Genomic DNA, 21,680 nt, shown 5'->3' on the forward strand with positions numbered 1-21,680 from the left:
GCCATTATACAAATTTCATGTCATCGTCATCCACGGGGAAAAAAACCATGTAAATGTTGTCATTCAAAACACTTACAGATAAACATTTGTAGAGGGTCTCTCTCCCTAAATCTAATTTCAAGGCATTATCTAAGTTTACGTCGTGCTCGGGTGGCTTAATGTTTTTGTATAAAGTTCAGTTTAAATAAATGTCCCTAATCGGACAAAGACAAAAAACGTGTTTTTAAAAAACAATTTTTTATTTGTTTGACTGTGTTTTGGATGCTTTCATATGTCTCTGTGCTCACTGTAGTTGGAAGAAATTTATAGGTGACAGGAAGCACAAAGCACTGTGGGTTGTCAACATTTTTGTCCCTTGGTCGGCTTGACTGGTTATCAGACCTGTTGGACGAGTGAAGGAGGAAGTGATACACCTGTTGCCTCCACCTCTTTATTTGCCTTTTAACATCCACTGCTGCCGGTTGCTTGGTGGTAAGTAAACCCTCTGTACTATCACTTCCTGAAAGAAACTCCACTTAGGTTTCGTTACTGGGGAAGTCGTTTATTTATCACCGGAGGCACGTGCTGACTGACACTCCACGACACATTAGTATTGTTGATCTTTTTCACAGACGTGTTGTGAAGCCACATCATGGCGGACGCAGAAGAGGAAGGAGCGACACGTGAAGAGCAGCAGCAGATCAGCTCTTCTTCCTCCGGACCGGCGGACTCTCAGCCAGCTGCTGGCCGCACAGAGGACGCCGAGGAGCGGCCGGCGGAGGGGGAAGCGGCCGTGTCGCGGTGCGGGGAGCTCTCCATGGAGTCGTATCTGGAGCAGTTTAAAGTCAGGAAGTACTTCGTGTTGAGGGTAAAAACTTCTTCCTCTTCTTCTTTTAAGTTTTATATCCAACGAAAGGTGCATTACCGCAACCTACTGTATTGGAGTGTGGACCAGAGTTACCTATCACTTTACAAAATAATAATAATACCAAAAAAAATAACTAACAAAATAAATAAAAAAAAAGTTGTATCAATTCGGCGGGTAAAAACTTCATCAGTTCTGCTTGATAAAAACTTGCAGCCAATGAAATGTAATTAAGTCAAGTGCTGTAGACTGAAAACTTTCTATTCGGGGTAGAATTTTGCTGATAGTTGAAGAGTGGTTTGGTTTTTGGTAGCTTTTACTTTACCTCCACTCCTGTTTCAGTTTGTCTGCCTCCTCTAACTACAGTTTTCACTGCATTTGGCTGCTGCTTCTACTTGATGAGTTTGTGAGGACCCCAGATAGCTCAATAACTCATCAGGCTCACATTAGTCATGGAGCATGGCCCTTGGCTGGTACTGATTGGCCCAGGTCGGCCACCTGTGGTTTATTTGGTTAATTTGAGGTTGAGATTTGGCTAATCTATAACCTATATGTGGCTGACAGTTAGCAGCCAGAAGTGGCCCGCAGATGAGCCATCACTGAATGTGCTATGTGGACAAGAACTGGGCCAGAATCATTTAGCTGTCTGGGAGGAGCTCCAGTTTGTGCCCCTTAGGTCAGACGCTAACCATTGGTTTTTCTACAAGTTAATTAACAGTGAGGATTGTTTTTTCATTCAGATGGTAAGAAGAGTCTTTGAGGATGAACGATGTGAAGTATTTTTAAGACCTTCTGACTTTTTCAAATATAACCAGGGAATTTACTTCTAGAAAAAAGAAACAAAACAATGGTTATCTGAATATCTCCTTCACTGGTAAATAATGAATCATTTATTTTGATATACCAACTGAAATCAAATCTACTTTGACTACTTTAGATACGTTTATGTAGATTTAGGTGTTGATTAAACTCGTGTTAGACTGATAAACTGACTGTTTTTTAAACTGATATAGTGTATATGTAATCACTTTTTAAGAAGTATTTAGATCCCTTCAGTTTTACACACTTTAATGTCAGGTCAATGTAATTTTAAATTGATAAAATTAACATGATTTCCAAGTGTACTACACCTAATAACCCAAAATGATAAAGTGAAAACATGCTTTTTGAAATTTTTGCAAATTTCTTAAAAATCAAAAACTGAAATCTCTCATTTACTAAACTATTCAGATGTTTTGCTGTGAAAATCTCAGCTGGTCTTTTGTTCCTGTTTTGATAATCCTTGAGATGTGTTTGGAACAGTGTTTCTCAACTAGTTTTTTTATCCATTATAATGGTCGCTTACCACCACACCATCATCTAAAATATGGAGTAATTGTCCTCCTCGAACATGTCGTTTGGTCTCGTTAATGATCACAAACAGCAGCCAATCAGAATGTAGTAATTTGACACCAAACAAGAAGCATTCTTATTAATTGTTCCACAGATAGCATGAACAGCTGGAAGGATAGATCGTCTACCACCAGAGTTTCTTTAGAAAACAGTCATGTAGCTGAGAAGTTTGGGTGAACTTGTCCTTTAAAAAGCCTAGAAGGAGATGTGGCATTGTCTGCTTGAGGGGAAGAAAGTTCACTTCTGTGAAGGCTGAAGTCTCACAGCACAATAATACCCCAAATAATTCATTAATAATTAAGAGCCCTGTCTGTGTTGCTCACACAATCATTTATTTATGATTTTGTAAAAACTAAAAATAATTTTCACGTGTGATGATAATTTATCTCACTAGAACAACTTAGAGTACAATTAAATGTGTTTTTATTGTTACCAGGATACCCGTTGTCATATTTTATTAGTTACTGAAGCGATTAGAGAGTTATGGGAAACATCCCTTCACACAATAATGATTCAGTAATCACTACTGCAAATATCTTGGGGGGGAAAAATGGGAATAATAATGAACTTGACAATAAAATATGTTTGAATTTGCTAAACGAATCAGACTTTTTACTGACAGTAAAATAAAAATGTCCCGACAGTTGAGATGAAGCTCAGCACTCAACCTGAGGACGGCGGCTGTATAACAAACGATTTAACTGTTAAAGTGACTGTGTGACAACTCAGCTGGTTAAAGGTTAGAAAAGTACAGCTTGTGATTTCCCATTATACTTTGACCAGGCCTTTCTCTGTGTTGGGAATCAACAGTTCTGAATGATTAATAAAGTTATCGCTGTTGTTCCACGTGCACTTATGCACACAGCTCTCTCACTTTGGAGATGAGATCCTGCTGCTGTGTGAAGCTGCAGGTATTTCTCAGAGGAAAGACTCCTGCAAACAGCTGCAAGCAACAATACACAACCTCTGGTCCTGTGCATGTTTTGTCAAAACCCACATCACATTCAGTAGGGAGTCTCATTAATAATATTTTACAGACAGGTCTTTGTTTGCAACTCAACTTGAGCACGTAATCTGTATATTTTGTGCTCACTGTAATGTTTTGGATCAATGTTGGTGCTGAAATGTGCAAAAGGTGTGACGTTCAGAAAAAATGCCTGATAAGCCAAGTTTTTTTTCCCGTAAAGGAGGGGCTTTGATGCTTCTTCGTATTTGGCTCGAGACTTACTTGAGACTCAGACAAAGCTGGTGTTTCACACCGAAAGCTTGGTTGTTGGCAACCCTGTTAAAAGATCTAACAAAGGATCAGAATCACTTTATTGGCCATGCATGTTAACACATACAAGGAAGCGTCAAAAAAAACAAAACGGACAGAAATAAATAGACATATAAAACACGAGTAGACATATTTACAGCATAGAAATGAATGAATATATGCACACATGGACAAAAGTGTTGGTACCCTTCTGTTAAAGAAAGAAAAACCCACAATGGTCACTGAAATAACTCAGTAACTTTCGCTCCCTGTCTAGAAAGCACCGTTGCTCCCTGCTTTTGAACGTTCGCCACGCAAAAGTACACGACACACATTTGAAGAATTGAGGGACACTCTTTCAGGCACACGCCTGAAGCACCGGAGCACGTAGTTCAATATAAAACAATAAAAAGCTGCGATTGAAATTAAAACTGAAGGCCTCGCCTGAGCAGAGCAATAGTCTAGCGGAACCAGATTACTTCAACGTCCTCTTATAAATTACTCCCTTTGAAAAAAAAAATGTCTTCAAGCCCCCCTGACATTCCCTGAATGCCACCGTGGAGGTGGTGCTGCCCCTGTTGAGACAGCCAAGTGAAGCATTTCAGTCTGAGAGCATGAAGAAGATGGTTCTCTGGTCTGATGAGACCAAAGTTGAACTCTTTGTTCAGGACTCGGAGCACTATTCCTCGTGAACACCAGGCACTCCTCACTGCGTGCTAAGACCATCACTAAGGTGAAGCATGGTGGTGGCAGCATCATGTTGTGCTTCTCAGCAGCAGGAACTGACAGGCTGGTCATAACTGAGGGACAGTTAAATGTAGCCAAATACAGAGACCTCAGACTGGGGTGACAGTTCACATTTCAGCATACAGCTAAGATAATGCTGGAGGGGCTTTGGGACAAATCTCTGACTGTCCTCGAGTAGCACCGGCAAAATCCCAGACTTAAACCCCGTATAATATCTGGTGAGAGAGCTGAGTTTACAGACATTTCCCGTCCAGTGTGACAGATGGTTACAGGACCTGCCAGGAAGAAAGGAAGAAACTGTCCACATCCAGGTGTGCCGAGCTTGTAGAATACATGAGAGATTTGAGGTTTTGATTCTTGATAAAAATGTCTGAAATTTTTTTTTTTTTTTTAAGGGAGAATTTTATTAAATTAAAATTAAATTCATAAGGCTATAAAGTGTGCAAAAAGTGAAGGGGTCTGAATACTTCCTGAAGCGACTGTACATTTTGGCTATTTTTCATTTGAACCATGATTTGTTCAGTAAATAACTTTGATATAACCAGATGTAAAGGAGCTTTGTCAAAGAGGTTTGTTTCTATATAAACATTTTGGCTGAAATGTCAGATCATTTAAAATCCCAAACATCTACATATTCCAACAATCGACTGAATATTATCAGCGTCACAAAGTTACTATTTATTACAGGCCTGTTTTACTGACTTGCAGTTGGGAAATCAGCCATATAGCCCATGTTGCCCGACCAGCTCAGCACCAGCCTCAGATTACAGTAAGGCTGTCAGGAGCCCTCAATGTGAACTCCTAATCTTTTTAAGTTCTCCAACTTGGCCTTGAAATAATAACACATAACAATAGCAGTGGAAAACAGAAACGCTCGTAGCTGACAGTTTGAATGTGCAGAGTATTATGCGCTGAAGCTTCCCCCTGTGTGCTTGAATACCTGAGTTACTCAGATTTCTACATGCTCAGCTTTCTTCATTTGCAGTGATTTCCACATGCCCCGGCTCCATGTTTTCTGTTGATTGTGAATTTGTCTGACACACAGACGTGGTGACATTTTACCAGTCCCAGCTGCACATCTGCCTCAAAGATTACCCCTTAAGCTTTGTGATATGAATACGTTGTGATTGTCACAGTGGAACATTAGAAAGTGACACCCGTGCATTTCTCTCTCCTCAGCCTGGCACTCTGAATCAGGCCATCAAAGACGTCGAAGCTCTGGTGAATATGGAGGTGGATGGCAGCTTTCGCAGCGTCTGGCTGATGGCAGAGTGAGTTCATGAGACCATGTTCGCTTACACAACTTCATGTGCAATCCTTGTGCCGTTTTTTTGGGGGGCAACACTTTACCTTAACCGCACCACTCAGGAACAGTATCAAACATGTGATGAATAGTTAGTAATGCATGATAATGTAGTTGTATACATGTATCTAAGGAATTTTTAAGTATTTTTTAAAATGTTTTTATCGTATTTGTTTTGTCACAACCTGAGTTGAAGATGGACGAAGGTAGGGAGAACAAACATGAATTGTAATAATTTTATTTCAAAGAACTCAAATGGAATTTAATAAAAAGTAGGAATAAAATTTTACAAATCCAAACAAGTCAGAAGCCTGTGAAAAGAGAAGGACTGGTCGACACCTGCCCAGGTGTAGGTTTTTTTTATTTTAGAAGATTTCAACTGATATATGATATTGTAAACCACTAATTATAAATTAGACTTTTTATTGATTAGCTATATATACCCCACAGTCTTACATGTTACACGTACTTGTGTTTTCAGGTCATTGACACATGATTTGTTCTATATAATGTCAAAAAATAATCAGAGATGGCCATCAAAATGTCCAACAGCGCAAGCGGACATATTAAATCAGCTTGTTTTGTCCAAACAACCCAAAGATATTTATTTTACTCTCACAGAAGGCTGAAACACTTGCTGATATTTCTATTTTAGCTCATTTAAACTAATAAAATTATGGTATTTTGCTTAAAAAAATAACTCAAAACATGTGCTGCAGATTAATTTCCTGTCAATCAACTAATTGATTTTCTTTGAAACGCTTTCTTTTCTAGATTAAAATGAACCTTTATTAACTGTTACTATTAATACTGTTTTTGTTAGAAATTCCTCAACCATCATACAATCTCTTGCTACAAGGTTTTCATAATGTTGTGTGTGTTAATGTACAGTGAGTTTACAGTATCACGTGCTGCTCATTCACAATCCATCCTTAATGTATGTACTGGGTGACTGCAATGACGTGCTGCCCTGAGGCCTTAAATTCTACACGTGTAGCATTTATTATTGTACAGGTTATGTGTACTATACATTTGTCCTCGGCCAAATATCACAGTCCCTGAAACTTCTAGAATCACGCCGAAGTAAAGGCACAGGCAGTGATCTAACGCAGAGAAAAATAAAGTGACTGCAGGACATTTACCAAGCGCAGATGTCAGGTTGTATCACTCCTGCACAAGCTTTCAGGAAACATTTAAAAGGCTGGCCATGTGAAAATGAATAATGCATCCCAATACATGCAGCTCTGTCCAACACACGTTAACGCCTGTCCTACATTCGGCCGGCTGTTATCCTCCCTCCAGAAGCCTCTGAAGGACTTCCTGCGAAAGACAGAGTGCATTATGTGTGTGGTAATTGTGGGAATCTGCTGCTGTATTTCCACGAGGGAGGCTGGTGACTAATGTTATGATATTATGCTGTTTTGTTTTTATTCTTTGTTCCTGGGCAACACAGTGGTGCACTGGTTACCAACGTCACCTCAGTGAGGAGGTCCTGTGGGCCTTTCTTCAAGTGCCAAAGACACCTACAGTATGTTAGCTTGATTAGGTGTGAATGTGAGCGGGTCAGCCTTCCTTTCTGTGTTGGCCCGGTGAAGGTCCAGAGTGGAGCCCAATGCTGGGGTAGGCACCAGCGCCCATAATGGTGGATCTTTGTTCGAGAGTTTCCCTTTTGTTTAAGTGTTTTCTGAAATGGTGTTTGTCATGAGCACTTCATTTTTTTCTTGAAAAATACAGTACGTGCTGTTATTATCACGTAATGTCGACCAAAATAGATTTGATTTAAAGTAGCGTCCATTGTTTGCAGTACATGGTGGATCAACATGTTTTTAAGAGAAAATAAAAGCTAACTGAAGAGATTGTTTTGCCTATAAGCCAAGTGCTGTCGAAAGGTAAGAAAGCTACCAAGTACGTCAACAGCTTGTTAAATAACGTGTTCGAATATGTTGTTGTTCAGTATTAAAAAGGAACAAAAAGTGGTTGTACGAACACAACATCCAGCAAAAAGGTTGGGTTAATCCAAGTCTAGCCAGAGCTAGTAAGCATACAAACATGGGAGTGGTATCAATCTTCTTTTTTAATTCTGGCGTGGAAACAAAAGAAACGCACACTAGCTGTTGCTCCCTGTTCCAAGTCTTCATGCTAAGCTAAGCTAATCGACTGCTATCTGTAGCTTCTCGCCACACAGCACGAGAGACTCTTCTCACCTCGCCAGCGGTCAGAAAGCGGGAGTAGTTTGACACGGTGCCCAACGTGTCTCATTGCAACCTGCGGTGTGTCCTGCAGAGGTTTGTCCTGTCACTTCTCCGTGTCAGCCCGCCCACCCACCGTCCTGACGTCTGCAACACCGCTGTACGGCGCACGTGCCCACTCGAGGCGAACTCATTTCATTAGTGCAGTCCAAGCTCCTCCCCCTCACCTTTCCCATGATGCCTTGGCTGTTCAGTGAACCGTCTTTTTTGGCGTACGGCTGCCAGCAGCTATCGAGAGTGTTTCACTTTGAGTCGGCCACGTGCGCCCGACTCAGCGGGCCGTAAGAGAACCACTCCGAGAGAATCTGTGCCACCATGAATAAGCTGTGTGTGTGTGTGTGTGTGTGTGTGTGTGTGTGTGTGTGTGTGTGTGTGTGTGCGTGCGCGCGTGTGTTATTTGAGGCTTTTTTGTTATTTCATTTAATAGGACAAAACTGGACACGTTTTGACAATACAAGAGGAAGCAGACTTTGGTTTTGTAGATGTTTTTGTTCATTTGACTTTACTATTTTTTGTTTTACTTTTTTTTTGTCAGTAAAAATGTTGGGATGTAGAAATGCTTGCATGCATATTGTATGATCTTAGCCAGGGGCACTTTTGGAAATCGTGAAACTTTTACTGTACATACTTGAGCAGCGTTGCAATAGATGTCTTGTGTTGACTCCAAATCACCTCCTGCAGGATTTTAACATCTGAAGTACACCTTACACAAAGGTTTTGATACACAGCGTGAAAATCACTCTCTACTGCAGTGGATCCCAACATAAGGTTTGTGACCCTCACGGGGTATTCACAAGAAAGATTAGAGAGGTCAACTTGCAGTGCTTTTGTGACACATTAGTGGGGAGTTGAGCCTGAGGAGGCAGAAGGTACAGCAGGACAGTAATCTTACATTTCATTTCATTTAGCTGACGCTTTTATCCAAAGCGACTTACAATAAGTGCATTTCAACCATTAGGGTACAAAACCCAGAACCCAGTACAAAACCCTCATCTGCTGCCCTCACTGCTTAAAAACTGTTCCAGGACAAGAAGTAGTCCCAATAAAACTTTGGTCAGTGCCAACATGTTTTTGGACTCTTCTTTTTGCATAAAATGGTCTGCTCTTGGCCTCAATCTGCTGGATGACAAAAATTCAAGACATTTTAGTCCCTTCAGTATGCAATCTCTCATATCTTATAAACATTTTGGGGCTGCAGCCGTCGGCATCTTTTGTTTTTGGTTAACATAAACAAAGTGGATAGTATGGGGATCAGCAAGGCTAAAATGAGCATTAACATGATGTTCTAACCAGCTTTCTGTGAGGTCAGGAATGTTTCCTCAGTCTGGAGGTCTCCTGTAAATGTTCAGTGGGGTTCAGGTCACATTACATTTTCCCTATTGTTTAAACTGTAAGGTTTAAAAAAAACTGCAATATCGTTTTCTCCTGTTTGTCTCCTTACATTAACCCCTCTGTTACTGCTACATATACAAAAAATGATTCATTAGTAAAGAGGACTTTTCTTTCCATCATCCACTATTAAATGCTGCTACGTCTAAACCACCCCAAAGCGTTTGGCCTTGTTTCCTCCCTTAAGAAGTGGTTTAGAGACTCGTCCTCTGAGACACTACACAGCCTTTTTTTGACAGGACTTTTCACATCTGGTGTCTTGTTTTTTTTGTTTTTAGAGTAAATTCTGTATCTATGATGAAGTTGCTTTTTTTTTTTTTTTAATCTGACAGTGAACAAACTTGATGAATTGGTCACTTTTTGGTCTGTCTGTTTGTGCTTCGGATGCACCTCAACCAGTTGCCGCAGAGTGTTTCAGAGCACTAGAGCTTCAGTCGAGCCATGATTTAATGCTTTTTTTTTTCTCAGAATACCAATTGGATTTTGGACTCCTTCCCTTACCTCTGATACCATGTTTTCCACTGCTTATAATAATGCTGGGTAATAAGCAATGTTCTGCTAGCGACCGGAGACAGCGCTATTTCTAACAGGTGAACATTGGCTGCAAGTTGATTTACTTTACCAATCTTCCCCATCTGAAATATTTCTTCTTTATTTTACGTCTGAAGGTCTTGTATTTTGAAATGTTTTAGAAATCCTCAAACTTTATGATAATTTCAGGGTTATAATAAAGTATGACATGTTTAATGTGGTCTCAGACTTTGGTATCACATTGTATTTTTTGGTCATGGCTCTTGTTAAGAAAATAAACGCTGTCTCGTGCGCTGTATGTTTTTTTTCAGAGTGGATCACTGGAACAATGAAAAGGAGCGTCTCGTTCTCATCACGGACAACTCTCTCCTGGTCGTCAAGTACGACTTCGTCATGTTCCGCTGTGAGCAAATCCAGAGGATCCAGCTGAACTTTATGGACCGCATCGCTCACGGCACCTTCAGTTTCCCGAAGCACTCCCTACTGCAGTAAGTCCCCTCGTTTCTTTCAACGATAAACCTACCGTTTACCTAAAAACCTGCAGCTTTCAACATTATAGTCATTGCAATTTGTGGCTGGTATTCATAACCAGGAAGCTCACTTCCTGACACTACTTCAAAAAAATACTCTTTGTGGGGTTTAGTTTGTAATTAAAAAAAAAATAAGAACTGCTTCAGAATTACAAATATCATCCCTAATTATCTGCGCTGTGCTCTAATTTGCTTGACAAAAGCAAAATTCCCTGTGAGAAAAATCCCCTTCGCCTCATGATTAACCATTAAAATTTGCCGCAAAACATGCAGTCACATTTTTTTGGCCAGTATATGATAATTTCATATCTTATTTTGAACATTTGAAGATGTAATGAAGAATGTAGGATGTGTGTGGTGAATCCATGCAGAGAGCAAACGGGGATGAAGCAGGCGTGGTGGAGAGGAGAGGTTTTCGGGGGTAAGGAGTGCAGAGCTGTCACTTGGAGCTGTCACTTAACTGATTAGTGGCAAAATTAATGTAGTCCTTTCATCTAAACCTTTTAAAGACGGCTCAGGGGATACCAAACCAACTAAAACTAATTTGAAGAATAAAACGTAATGTGCTGTGAAGAGCTTAGAGAGCGTGGCCTTTATTGGAGGTTTTATCTCTGCACATTACGTTAAATTATACATAAAACCCTCGTGAAAGCCACCTGGGAGTCCAACAGTAAAGACACGGTTTCAAATAAGAAAGACTGCAGCCTCAAACATTTCCTCTCTCTGTCCTCATCTTCAGCGCTCCCTCCCTTTCTCTCCTCGTCTTCCTCTCTGTCGCTCCCTCAGGAAGTGTCTTCTTTTTTTCGTCTGGGTCATTCCGTCTTATTTTTGGCAGAAATTGATCTACAGTAAAGTTCATGTGTATGTGCAAATGAAGCTTCCCTACTTCTGTAACTGTGCAGGAAACTTTGTTTCCACATCACACAACCAATGAGAGAAGAAAACTAGGAGGTCAGCTGAGGAGATTAGCTGCTGTGTTAGTGTTGCTTAAACTTTTTGAAATTATTCTTAGCGATGGAACGAGTCCAGTGACATGTCCAGACTGTTTTAACACGTCCAGTCTGACTCCACAAGCTTCCTCTCTTGTGTTCGGGTGTCATGTTTACTTGGGGAAATGATGTTTGTTAAAAGTTGCAAAAAATGAAAAAGAAATGCAAAAAATAAACAATGGTGTCAGATTTTTTTTTTTAGATCACATCCATCCGTCTTTATATTACTTTATATGAGCCACAGGACGAACTAGCTGTATTTTTCATTCTTTTGGGTATTTTGAATGAGGTTTTCTTACTTCAACAGGAGAAACTGGGAGGTTTCAGTAGAGAGTAAGATTTTTAATTTTTTTTTGAAAAATGAATGAATGATGAGTGAATCATCACGACTAAATTCAATTCATCTTCAAATCTACGAAACAAACAAACAAAAACTATCTTGAGCGATAGATACCACTAGATCTTATTGGAAAAAATTTAGATTTTAGTAATACCTTTAGGGAACTGACTACTTAAATGGTGGTGGTGTATATTTAATTATATGTCTCCCCACATATGCTGTCTGACTTTTACTCTCTCAGTTTGGATCCTGCTGCTGCATGATAGCTGCACTTAACTTAAAGTGCAAGACTTTAAACTTAAAGACTTCGACAACCGGCCTTTTAGGATTTGAGTAAATCAGGGGTTCCATTCAGTGGCACAAGGAGACGTTATCGGTGAGTCTGGTTAATCTGACCTGTGACAGACTCTCTCTTAATCGGTTTAAAAGTTCTACTTTTATAGACATGATGGATGTGAAAATGTAAGCAAAGTGAAGAAGGCCAAATTCAACATGGATGAAAGGTGTTTTGTGATATTTTACTGGCTGCTGAAGCCACGCAAACTGTGTCTTTGCCCTCTCTGTAATATTAATGGGATAATGTTTGTGCTGATGGCCCGATGTTCACACTGTCCTGTGTGCAGAGAAAGCCTGTGTAACTAATCTCTTATCTGGTGTGAGATTTGTTCGAGCAATGTGAGACAGCTCCTGAGAGCGGGTGTCAGAGACTTTGCACTAGGGGTGTCTCTGTACACCTGAATTTTCAATAACTGTGATATCAGAAAAATTTAATATTGATACAATAATATCCTGATCATTGCAATACCAGTGTCTAGTTTACAGTCCGATATTGCAAGTGCCGTATTGCCCACTCACTGATGCTGATCGGTGTGCACGAGGTAACTGACAACACTGACAGCTTTCTTATTTAGTTAACATTGTAGTCGACAAGCCATCAATATGATTCATATTGACAACTTGGATGGTTTAGGTAGTATGCCAATGTTTCGATGTTTGAGAATGAAATGGGTTCATATACTACCTTGTACACTTTATTACTATTTTATTTATCTTTGTTTGTCTTTATTGAAATGTTCCCAAATTGAGTGTTTTATAATAAATGACCCTCATTCAGACCTTTTATAAACAGATTGCTTCTTTTTCTCAAATATCACAAAGGAAGAAGGCATGCTGGCAAATTTGTTTGTCCAATGACTTCACTCGCTGTGTATCTTATCTGGCCGAACTCTGCTGAAGAGCAGCCTCGTTTACACTGAAGTTGCTCCTTCAGGCCGTCTTAAAACGTTTCATTGCACTGAAGTTTGTCTTTGCAGGGGCTCGCCAGCAAACTGTACAAAACATATCACAGTCTATTTTCCACACAGGAGTGTTGAAAGTTGAAATGTTATCACCTTTAAATATGACATGACAAGCCTACAGTGGAACCTGCTTTTTTCTTCTTTTTTTGAGTAAAAACAGCTGCCTGATTTTTATGGTGAGACAGCTGTAATAATGGCCCTCAAACTAAAAAAGGAGCTGAAAGGGTCTGTTCTGTCCAGGTGAATTTCTGCTTTTGTGTGAAAATATTTTTGGCAATAATGTCAAATGAAAAACATTCATCAGTGTGATTTTGTAGTGTCAACAGAGATAGGGGCTGCTATTTATTCTCTTTTGAACCCCATTTTCAGCCTTTTTGTTAACATGAGGTCAATAGCACCAGTAAAAGTATGTCAAATTAGTTATTAGAAGCTCCTGCTTGTCATGAACCCATCAATGTACAGACATGTTACTTGATACTGAGGAAAAATTGATATGAAAATTATCAAGCAAGTTCTGAATTAGTTTCTTTTAATAATTTTCCAGCGTTTTTCTGGACATATATTTGAGTTTATGTGCTTTGCAGTTTGACTATTTCCTGTAGTTTTTGTTATCTACCACCTACCCCTGACTGCATTTTGGACATCTGAGAAAATACTAAGACCTTCAGTTATGATTTATCAAAAAGCTCATAAAGTAATGGAATACTATTTTATTCCTACAATTCTTTGCTCACTGACTGCCGCTAAATGTCACTATCGCATGGTTTTGTAATACATTCGTTCACGCTCATTAGTGTGAGAAGTCAAAGCCGGATATGCCTGCTGACAATTGTCATCTGACCACTTGATGTCAGTGTGCACCCTTGGTAGAGACGGTTCAAGGCAGGGGCACGCCACATCACATTTCTTCATCTGTTTGATGTCGTCACGGGTGATGACAGGATCACAGTCTGCAACAGTTGCTGCTGGAAAGCCTCCTTACTGTACGGGCTGCAACAAATGAAGCATCTTTACAGCTTTGGCAGAAACCACACTGAGGCAGTTAATTGCATTAAATGTACAATTGTTGTTACATTTACATAGACATCCCTCGTACATCTTTATTGTTTACAGCTTGTTTTGCAGTAATTTCTTTCATTTGATTGTACATGAACGCATCAGTGTTTGAGAAGACATTTCAGGCCAACAGTATACTTTGAATTTTCTCAATTTTGCTGGATTGCGTTGCATATAAATTATTTAAAGCAGAAGTAATATAATCAAATTTACAGAATTGAGATTTAAAGCACTTTTCTGAACGATTGACCGCAAGTGTTCCCAGACCATCTTCTTCACAACAAAGAACACCAAACTCCCTCTATGGAGCATCTTGTTTGGCATCAGTACACTCGAATGTGTGCCCCATCCGCCTACCAAAACCTCGATGGTGCCAATAGAAACTGTTGAGGGAGTGTCAGTATTTTTAGTCCTGATTATTTTCCTTCCATCGCACATTCTCCAGGTAAAAGCACAGCATACTCAGCATCTGTGGGGAAAGATGCATTTTAAGTGCTTTCTTTCCAAACTGTCTAGACAATCTAATTACCCAGCACATCATCTATTTTTTTTATTCCTGTCTGAAAGATTTGGGTGTGGAGGTTTAAAGAAGCCCCACTAGAGGTTGCTTCAAAAACTGTTGTAAGAAATATATATATTTATGAAGGTTGGAAATAATCCCAGCTCTGCTCTCCTGTTTCTCATCAGATCAGATGCAAGTTGTTTTTTTTAATTCTGAATAAGGCTTCAGAGGGAATAATGCCTTTTTTTTTTTAACTCTCACCTTCAACTACTTTAATCAGTTTTATTAACTAAAATGCTTCCTCATTTGTTCAATTTGTTTACTGATGCAAGTGAATTTATTCATTATTGTTTTACACATTGATAGGAAGTGAAATGTGCAGTTTTCATTGATTCTTCAGGTCTGGTTTTTGTACAATCATTCGTCATGTCACTGCAGTCTGTACAAACCAAAATAACGAATGCATTTAAACAGCAGAGGGCAGTCAGTACAAAGTAGCTGCTTTAGATTTCATCAGCATAACATCTAGTTGGATAATTAATCAAATGAGCATTTAGTGAAAGTTGGAGCTGTTGTAGTGTATAGACAGATAGTTGCAGATATTTGTATTTAAAATGGGGAAAGCATTCAAACTTTCTATTTATTATAAAGCACAAGAGAAATATCCTGAAGCACATTCATTTTCATAAGGATCCCCACTCAGTGAACCGAAGCTTTTGGGGATCCGGCCCACAGTTAGCCACAATGATAAAGTAGTAAAAAAAAGAAGAGGAGCATTTATTATTTGTTTAATAAGTCAAGTTTGATGTTACAGGTGTTAAAAAGCAAATTACTGTCTCATCTTGATTGCTGCTTACTCATCTGTTGCTGATAAAGTGTTTTGGATAAACTTCTGCTCGTGCTGCCGCACTCAGATAGAATCAAATATGGAGTAAATGGATGCTTCTTGTATGGCAGAAAGTCAACTGCAAGTTGAAGGGGAACTCACAAGGGACAGATCAAAGAAGATTAATCCAAATCAGCAGAGGCCTTGACAGCCTGATTGAGCTATTCCAGTATCCTCTCTTCCGCCTCCTCAATGTAAACTTTTTTCAACTCTTACTTTGTAGCGCTGGCTGCCTGTTTAAAAGAACATTGCATGCACAAACTGTAATAACCCTGATGACATCACTATGATATCATCAGATTACAAGTTTTGAAAAGCTCCTCAAAAGTCACCGATGACATTTTATGAGTGTTTTCATGGGTTGACTCCTTGTGATGAGTGTACTGAACCTAATGTGTAAAATATGCAATTGCCCAATTAAAATGTAGTCTTTAAAAAAAACACATTACCTGAAGCCAAATCAAGTTTTTATTATTGAATTATCGAACACAGCAGATGAGAAAATAGCAAGTTACACTACCTCGACCAAAGACTCGGGAAATATGTTAAATCTTAACTTCACGGTGTTAGAAGCCGACACCAATATCAATGTTTGTTTTTAAAAAGTTTGATGATGATTTATCAGCAGATAGAATTCAGCCACAGTTCTCTTATAACATAAAAATCACAATACAATAATTTACATACACAGATAGTACTATCTGCAATACGCTAATATTGTAATCGACCTTATCATAGATCTGGCTCTGACTTTCAAAATACTGTGACATTTAAAAAAAAATTTTTTTTAAAGAAACAGCTAAAATAGTTATTTTTGAGGACTGGCCTACTGCATATGTGCAAATTAATTTGATTACATTTATATGTTACTTTAATATTGAATTCCAAAATTGTTTTCTTTTTACTGTCAATTGTTGTTTGTTTTTAAATATATATGTTTTATTTACTTCTTTTAGATTGTAAACATTTGTGTATTTTATTAAAGTAGTTATTGCCAGCTGTTGTTAACTCTCATTTAGATAATAATGGACGATGCGTCACCACTTCCCCTCTGTGTCAATAGTGATGGGGGGCTGGGGGGGGGGGAGTGGTGTCTAGGCTCCGCCTCCTGCCCAGCCCAAATGTGAGCACACTTGCCTTGAACTTGATGTAGCCCAGCTCTAATAATCTTTACTTTCTTGGACTTTCGTGGGCGTTTGCTATACACTTATCATTTTCTAAATGAAAAATGATAACTGCCAGTTGTCCACTACCTACCTACATTTTTGCACTAAATGTGTTTTGCTCTTGGCTCGCTAGCTGTAACATTAGCATGAAGTTAGCCTTCAAAAACACCAAATTAACTGACTGAAAACAACTGCAGCTGTCCCCCAGATCCCTCAGAATATCTGTAAGTGCAGTTTACTGCAAAACAACTCATTTAGTGGTTAAAAACTAACGATCAGTCGCACGGTTAAGGAAAGGAACAGTCCTTTGACATTCTTATGTACAATTCCCAAATAGAGGTCCGCAGCTGCCTCATCGGCTGCCTTATTCAGAGCTGCAATTTATCGCAGATGTATCAGAGTCTGCAATGTGAGCATGCTTTAGATAATGTAATTGTTTTCAAGAAACATGACCGAATTGTGATTCTATGAAATACAAGCGGAGAAGATTAAATGCTTTGCGAGATGCTCTCTCAGCCTCTGACTGGTACTTGGAAAACTACATTACAGACACATACGAAACTGTGAAGAGAAAGATGGGCTTCCTACTTTTGTGGTGGCAACAACAGTCATGAGTGGAAAACAGCAACTTTGATGTGTTTTTTTACAGTTTGCTGACAGTTCTGTACAAAGACAGGCTTCAGTGCCATTAAACATACCAAGACGGACTGCAGGAGGTACCTCACTGTAAACACAGAGAAGGCTACTCGGGTTCACTTTTTAAATCTTACATAAGAATATCGGATTACAATCTTTTCAAACAAATATTTGGCCACACACCTGTCTGAGGTGCATTGCAAGGGTGACTAGATGCTTCTCTGTGTGCAGCTGCCTGGCTAGTAATACCCTGCATGTGAGGCGGTTAGGAAACATTGGTAAATAGAAGCAGCTATTGAAACCCTGTGTGAGTAGCTTTCAGGGAATAACAGTAAATGATTGTGTTTACTGATAGTCTGCATTTGAGATGTTTGTAGGGAACATCGTTAAATTACACCTAGAAAAACGTAGTCTCTCCCCCTCGAACCTGCATGAGACGCTGCATGAACACCGATCACGTAAGGGAACAAATTTTACATTGATACTGTGACATAGACATTTTTTATAGCATCAGATAACTATGATAACGGCTTGTCAGAAAAAAAACAAGTAATATTATTGAATTGAGATATTTTGGCTTCACTTCCAGCGAGCTGTCATATCATCCCTCTTTATATACAGTCTATAGTAACGACTAACAGGGATCCAAATGAAGTAAACCCCAAATACTTGAAATATTGTACCAATTTTAAAAGACCAATGAGAATTGGCATTGCACAGTGTTTGTAAATAGATGAGAAACTTCAAAGTATTTCTTCAATATCTGCCTCAACTGCATTTTGACAGTTCGTCCACTACATGAAATTTGAAAAATTAAACATAGACTTGAATTATCTGAAGTCAAACAAACCCCAACAGACTCCTTTTATATAGCTGTAAGAATTTAATGCCAGATATCGTAGTTCTACCTCTGGCTTGAGCCTTGTTTTAACTCTAAATCCAAGCAGAATGAAAAACAGTAACAAGCCCAAAAACAAAGCACACATCAAGAGCCGAGTCTGCACACAGGCTGATCCCGTGGTGTATGGTATGAATTAATAAAACGCCAATAGATTCACGCTGTTTCGGTGTGTGCTGCTGTAAATTCATACACCTTGGGAGCAGCTTTCAAGCTTGCGGACTCTGCTTTTTTTAAGGTGGAAATATTTGCCAACAGCCTGAAGCTATGGTATCGCCACTTTTGCGTCATGGTATCTCCAGTCACATGGCTGTATGTTTCAGGCTGCAAAGATTGCATAAGCAGCTTCATCATGAATTATGTAAATGTCTTGTGTGCACCTCAATTCCTCATCTTTTCCTTTGTTTTTCTAGTCACTGCCCCACCTTTCACTTTCCTCTTGTTTTAAGCCCTTTCCACATGCTGACTGCAACCTTGTTGGATGGATGCATGTATGGATGGGTGGCTGGCAAACCTGCAGGCTCTGTTGAGCAATCAGACCAGATTTGTTTGTTTGCGCTGAGACAATGTGGGACACTTGCCATGACAACTGACAACTGGGTTTGATTTTTATCTTGCGTGTTGACTTATGAGGCCAAAGCGCTTGAAAGCCCAGGGAGGAATTTTTTGTCACTTGCCCTCGAGCTCAGAATACAGTGTTTCTCTTATGCATGTGTGCGTTTCGTATAAACACTGCAGATAAAGTGGAGCTCTGCTGGAAAGGTCAGAAGAGGCTGCATTTCCTCAGTTTGGCCTCCTTCTAGAGTTTCTTTTTGATACAAACCTCGATACAATGCTGGTAGCTTGGTCTTAAGGTTTCTGTATGTTGGTCACAATATCAAAGCGAGGTGCAGTGAAAGTCCAAACCCCAGCTCTGCCACATAAACACAGTGAAGACTTCCAAGGCCTCTGGCTAGAAAGCCCAGCCCTTCTCTGCCTGTTTGGGCTGGTTCCCCTCTCGGTGATAGCTTACCTGTGGAATTCGTCAAAGCTTTTTTTATATCCCCGTTGATACTCAGGCTATAGCTGCGCACTCTTACAAAGGGCAGTGTGTACAAACATAACTCCACCATCCTCACCCACTTTCTGCTCAATTATAATCAGTCTTTTAGCTCGGGCTTTGCTTTTGTACCTTTTTATTTTTTCTTTCCTCTTCTTTTTTTCCTCCCTGCACAACATTTGTTCAGCAGCGGCATTGTCATTTTGAAAGTACTTGTGTAAACAGGGCAATATGATTGCATTATGATGCAGCCCCTCCCTGGGTCCATGACATATCAACACCCACACCGCTATCATTTAGCCTCAGGTGTTTAATTCTGTCAGGAAGTGCTGTGTTGCACAAGGCATGTGGTAAAATGAGCCCATAAGCGTGACAGGTCTTTAACAAAATCAGAACGCTGTTGGGAAATCACCTGTGTCCTGATTTATTAATCGTTTTTGTCACCTTTTCTTATATGCAAACCACCACATTACACTGTGGAAGGATTTGCACAATTGCATTTTTGTTTGCCACAAAAACCGGGACCACTAACTCCATCCATAACATCAGTCGTTCCAGCTACTGATAGAGTCACAAAAGACTTAATTGCCACAGCAAAACTGCACTTTGTGAGCACTGCACAGTTTTTATTTCTCTTGAAATGTCTGCCTCTTGAAATCTGTCTTCACTGCAGTGTTTGAACATTAAATAAACCCAAGTGTTTGTACATCCACACATCTACGCTGCATAAGCAGCAAAGACTCGTGTGGGTTCAGTGTTACTTTATACTTCAGTGTTCAGAGTGCAGAAGGTTAATGACACATAACACAATGTATGGCACGACACCTTAGATGATGGTATCCTCACAGGCATGTTTGATACTGAGGGCGGTGTGAAGGCATTTATCTTCTCTCCAGAATTTTTTTTCTTTCTCTAAGAAAATTAGAAAATGCATTGTTGACCAGAAAAAAAAACATCAGGAAAGCATCTGTCTGTGTGAAAGTCTGATTCACATCCAGAAATCAGTGTTGTTGTTGTTTTTTAATTAATGCAAAGTTTGTTTGTTTATAATATTGTAGTTTGTATTTATTTTTTGCCATAGAAACAAAGAGGTTTTAATTATAAAACTGTTTTGATGTCTTTTAGCCCTTTATTTCTCTTACACATTTTTAAAACAACCTTTGGTTTAACCTTCCTTCACATAAATATTATTTTGGTGATAAATACCTTTTTAAAGTTGTTTTAAACTTTTATATAACTGCCTACTCAATGAGTAAAAATTTACAAAACATTGCCCAGCAAAAATTATTTTTCTCCAGAAGACACGATTCTTCTTTTTAATATCATAACGGGAAGCAGTCAACTATAAGAACCTCACATATCTTGCAATGGACCCTCAGGGACCCTAAGGGGCCCACCATCTCACCATCCAATAATACAGGCCAAATCATCATGCCATCACTCTTCATTCATGCTCTGGATCGGCCACTTTTTTTTTTTTTACAGTCCGACCATTTCACTTTAGTTTTCAGAAAGTATCATTGGTTCTTAGAGACACCTTCTTTCTTCAGAACGATCTTTCTTCCTCCCTTCGTTGCTTGAAAAGTGTGACTTAAGTAGCTTTTCCTTTAATCACGCTCACCTGGCAATCATGTTAACAGCCCTGTCTGAGTCTGACCCCACTTATCTAAAAACATCAGAGACATGTTACTGAAATCCTGTTGAAATGCTGCATGTATAATGATTTGGGACTCGGTGTGTTCGTTTTAGTTTACTGGAATGTGGAACCATAAATAACCATAACCAAGCGATAACCATTAAACAGGATTATGCAGTTAATGTTAACTCCGGTACATTCAACAAACCTTTATTTGGTGATCTTTATATTTTAAGTTGCATACCCACAACATCAGCAGCGGACTGTTTGCAAGTAAGTTGTTTGTTATGTATCTACATACTGTATGTAGGGCTGCAGCTAAGTTAGATTTTTATCAATTGAGCCAAAGGATTTATTGCTCTATCATTATTAATATTTTCTGCCCGGTTTAGTGATTTTCATCCAGTCCAGAGCACGTGTGTGGGGAACTTTTCTAAGTTTCCACAGTAATAAGAAATTGCCAACTGTTTTTTAGCAACCTTGCTTCTCGTCTATTTAAAATCCTCTCCTCAGCAATATCCGTGTATATTCTTTTCATTTTTCCTTGCGCAGACTTTCTTTCCTTCTCCTGCGTTTTATCAACACACTGAAATTCTACTTTTTAGTCAACTTGAAGGAAGTCAAAATTTGCAGGCCTATTTGGAAACTTAAACAATGATGTGAAAAAATGCAATACATGAAGTAATGTTTAAGTCATCAGGAATCCATGCATTATTTCATGATAACTCTTGTACCCTTACCGTAAAGTGTTACCAGCACATCAAACGGGCTGTTGTAATGGGTGCAGTTTTCCTTTGGAACGTCCAAGTCGATCCCAGAACACATCATGTAAGTCTGAAGTTTAAATTTCCAGCATTAAGTTTGCAATTATGTGACAAATCAATGTCATGGTAATACTGTCAGAATGGGGCTTTAATCTATTATTTTATAATCAATCACTCTTTTTGTCAGAAAATAGTAAAAAGAAAATGTCTACGACAGTTTCCCTGTTTAA

At 39.2% G+C, this 21,680-nt stretch overlaps 1 protein-coding gene across 1 annotated transcript in view; it reads left to right on the top strand.

The window, feature by feature from the left end:
- The first annotated feature begins 383 nt into the window (after positions 1-383).
- The window catches only part of tprg1 (tumor protein p63 regulated 1), a 28,301-nt gene continuing 7,004 nt past the window's right edge, over positions 384-21,680 (top strand). Inside the window, exons 1-4 of the mRNA XM_069704059.1 lie at positions 384-471; positions 612-847; positions 5,418-5,509; positions 10,022-10,198. Coding sequence (XP_069560160.1) covers positions 632-847; positions 5,418-5,509; positions 10,022-10,198 — 485 coding nt within the window. The 5' untranslated portion in view covers positions 384-471; positions 612-631. The remainder of the gene's footprint in view (positions 472-611; positions 848-5,417; positions 5,510-10,021; positions 10,199-21,680) is intronic.

Source organism: Brachyistius frenatus, unplaced genomic scaffold (genome assembly GCF_029030835.1).
Source record: "Brachyistius frenatus isolate BFR_SWC_R1_liver_20210118 unplaced genomic scaffold, ASM2903083v1 Contig_49, whole genome shotgun sequence".
Lineage (NCBI taxonomy): Eukaryota > Metazoa > Chordata > Actinopteri > Embiotocidae > Brachyistius > Brachyistius frenatus.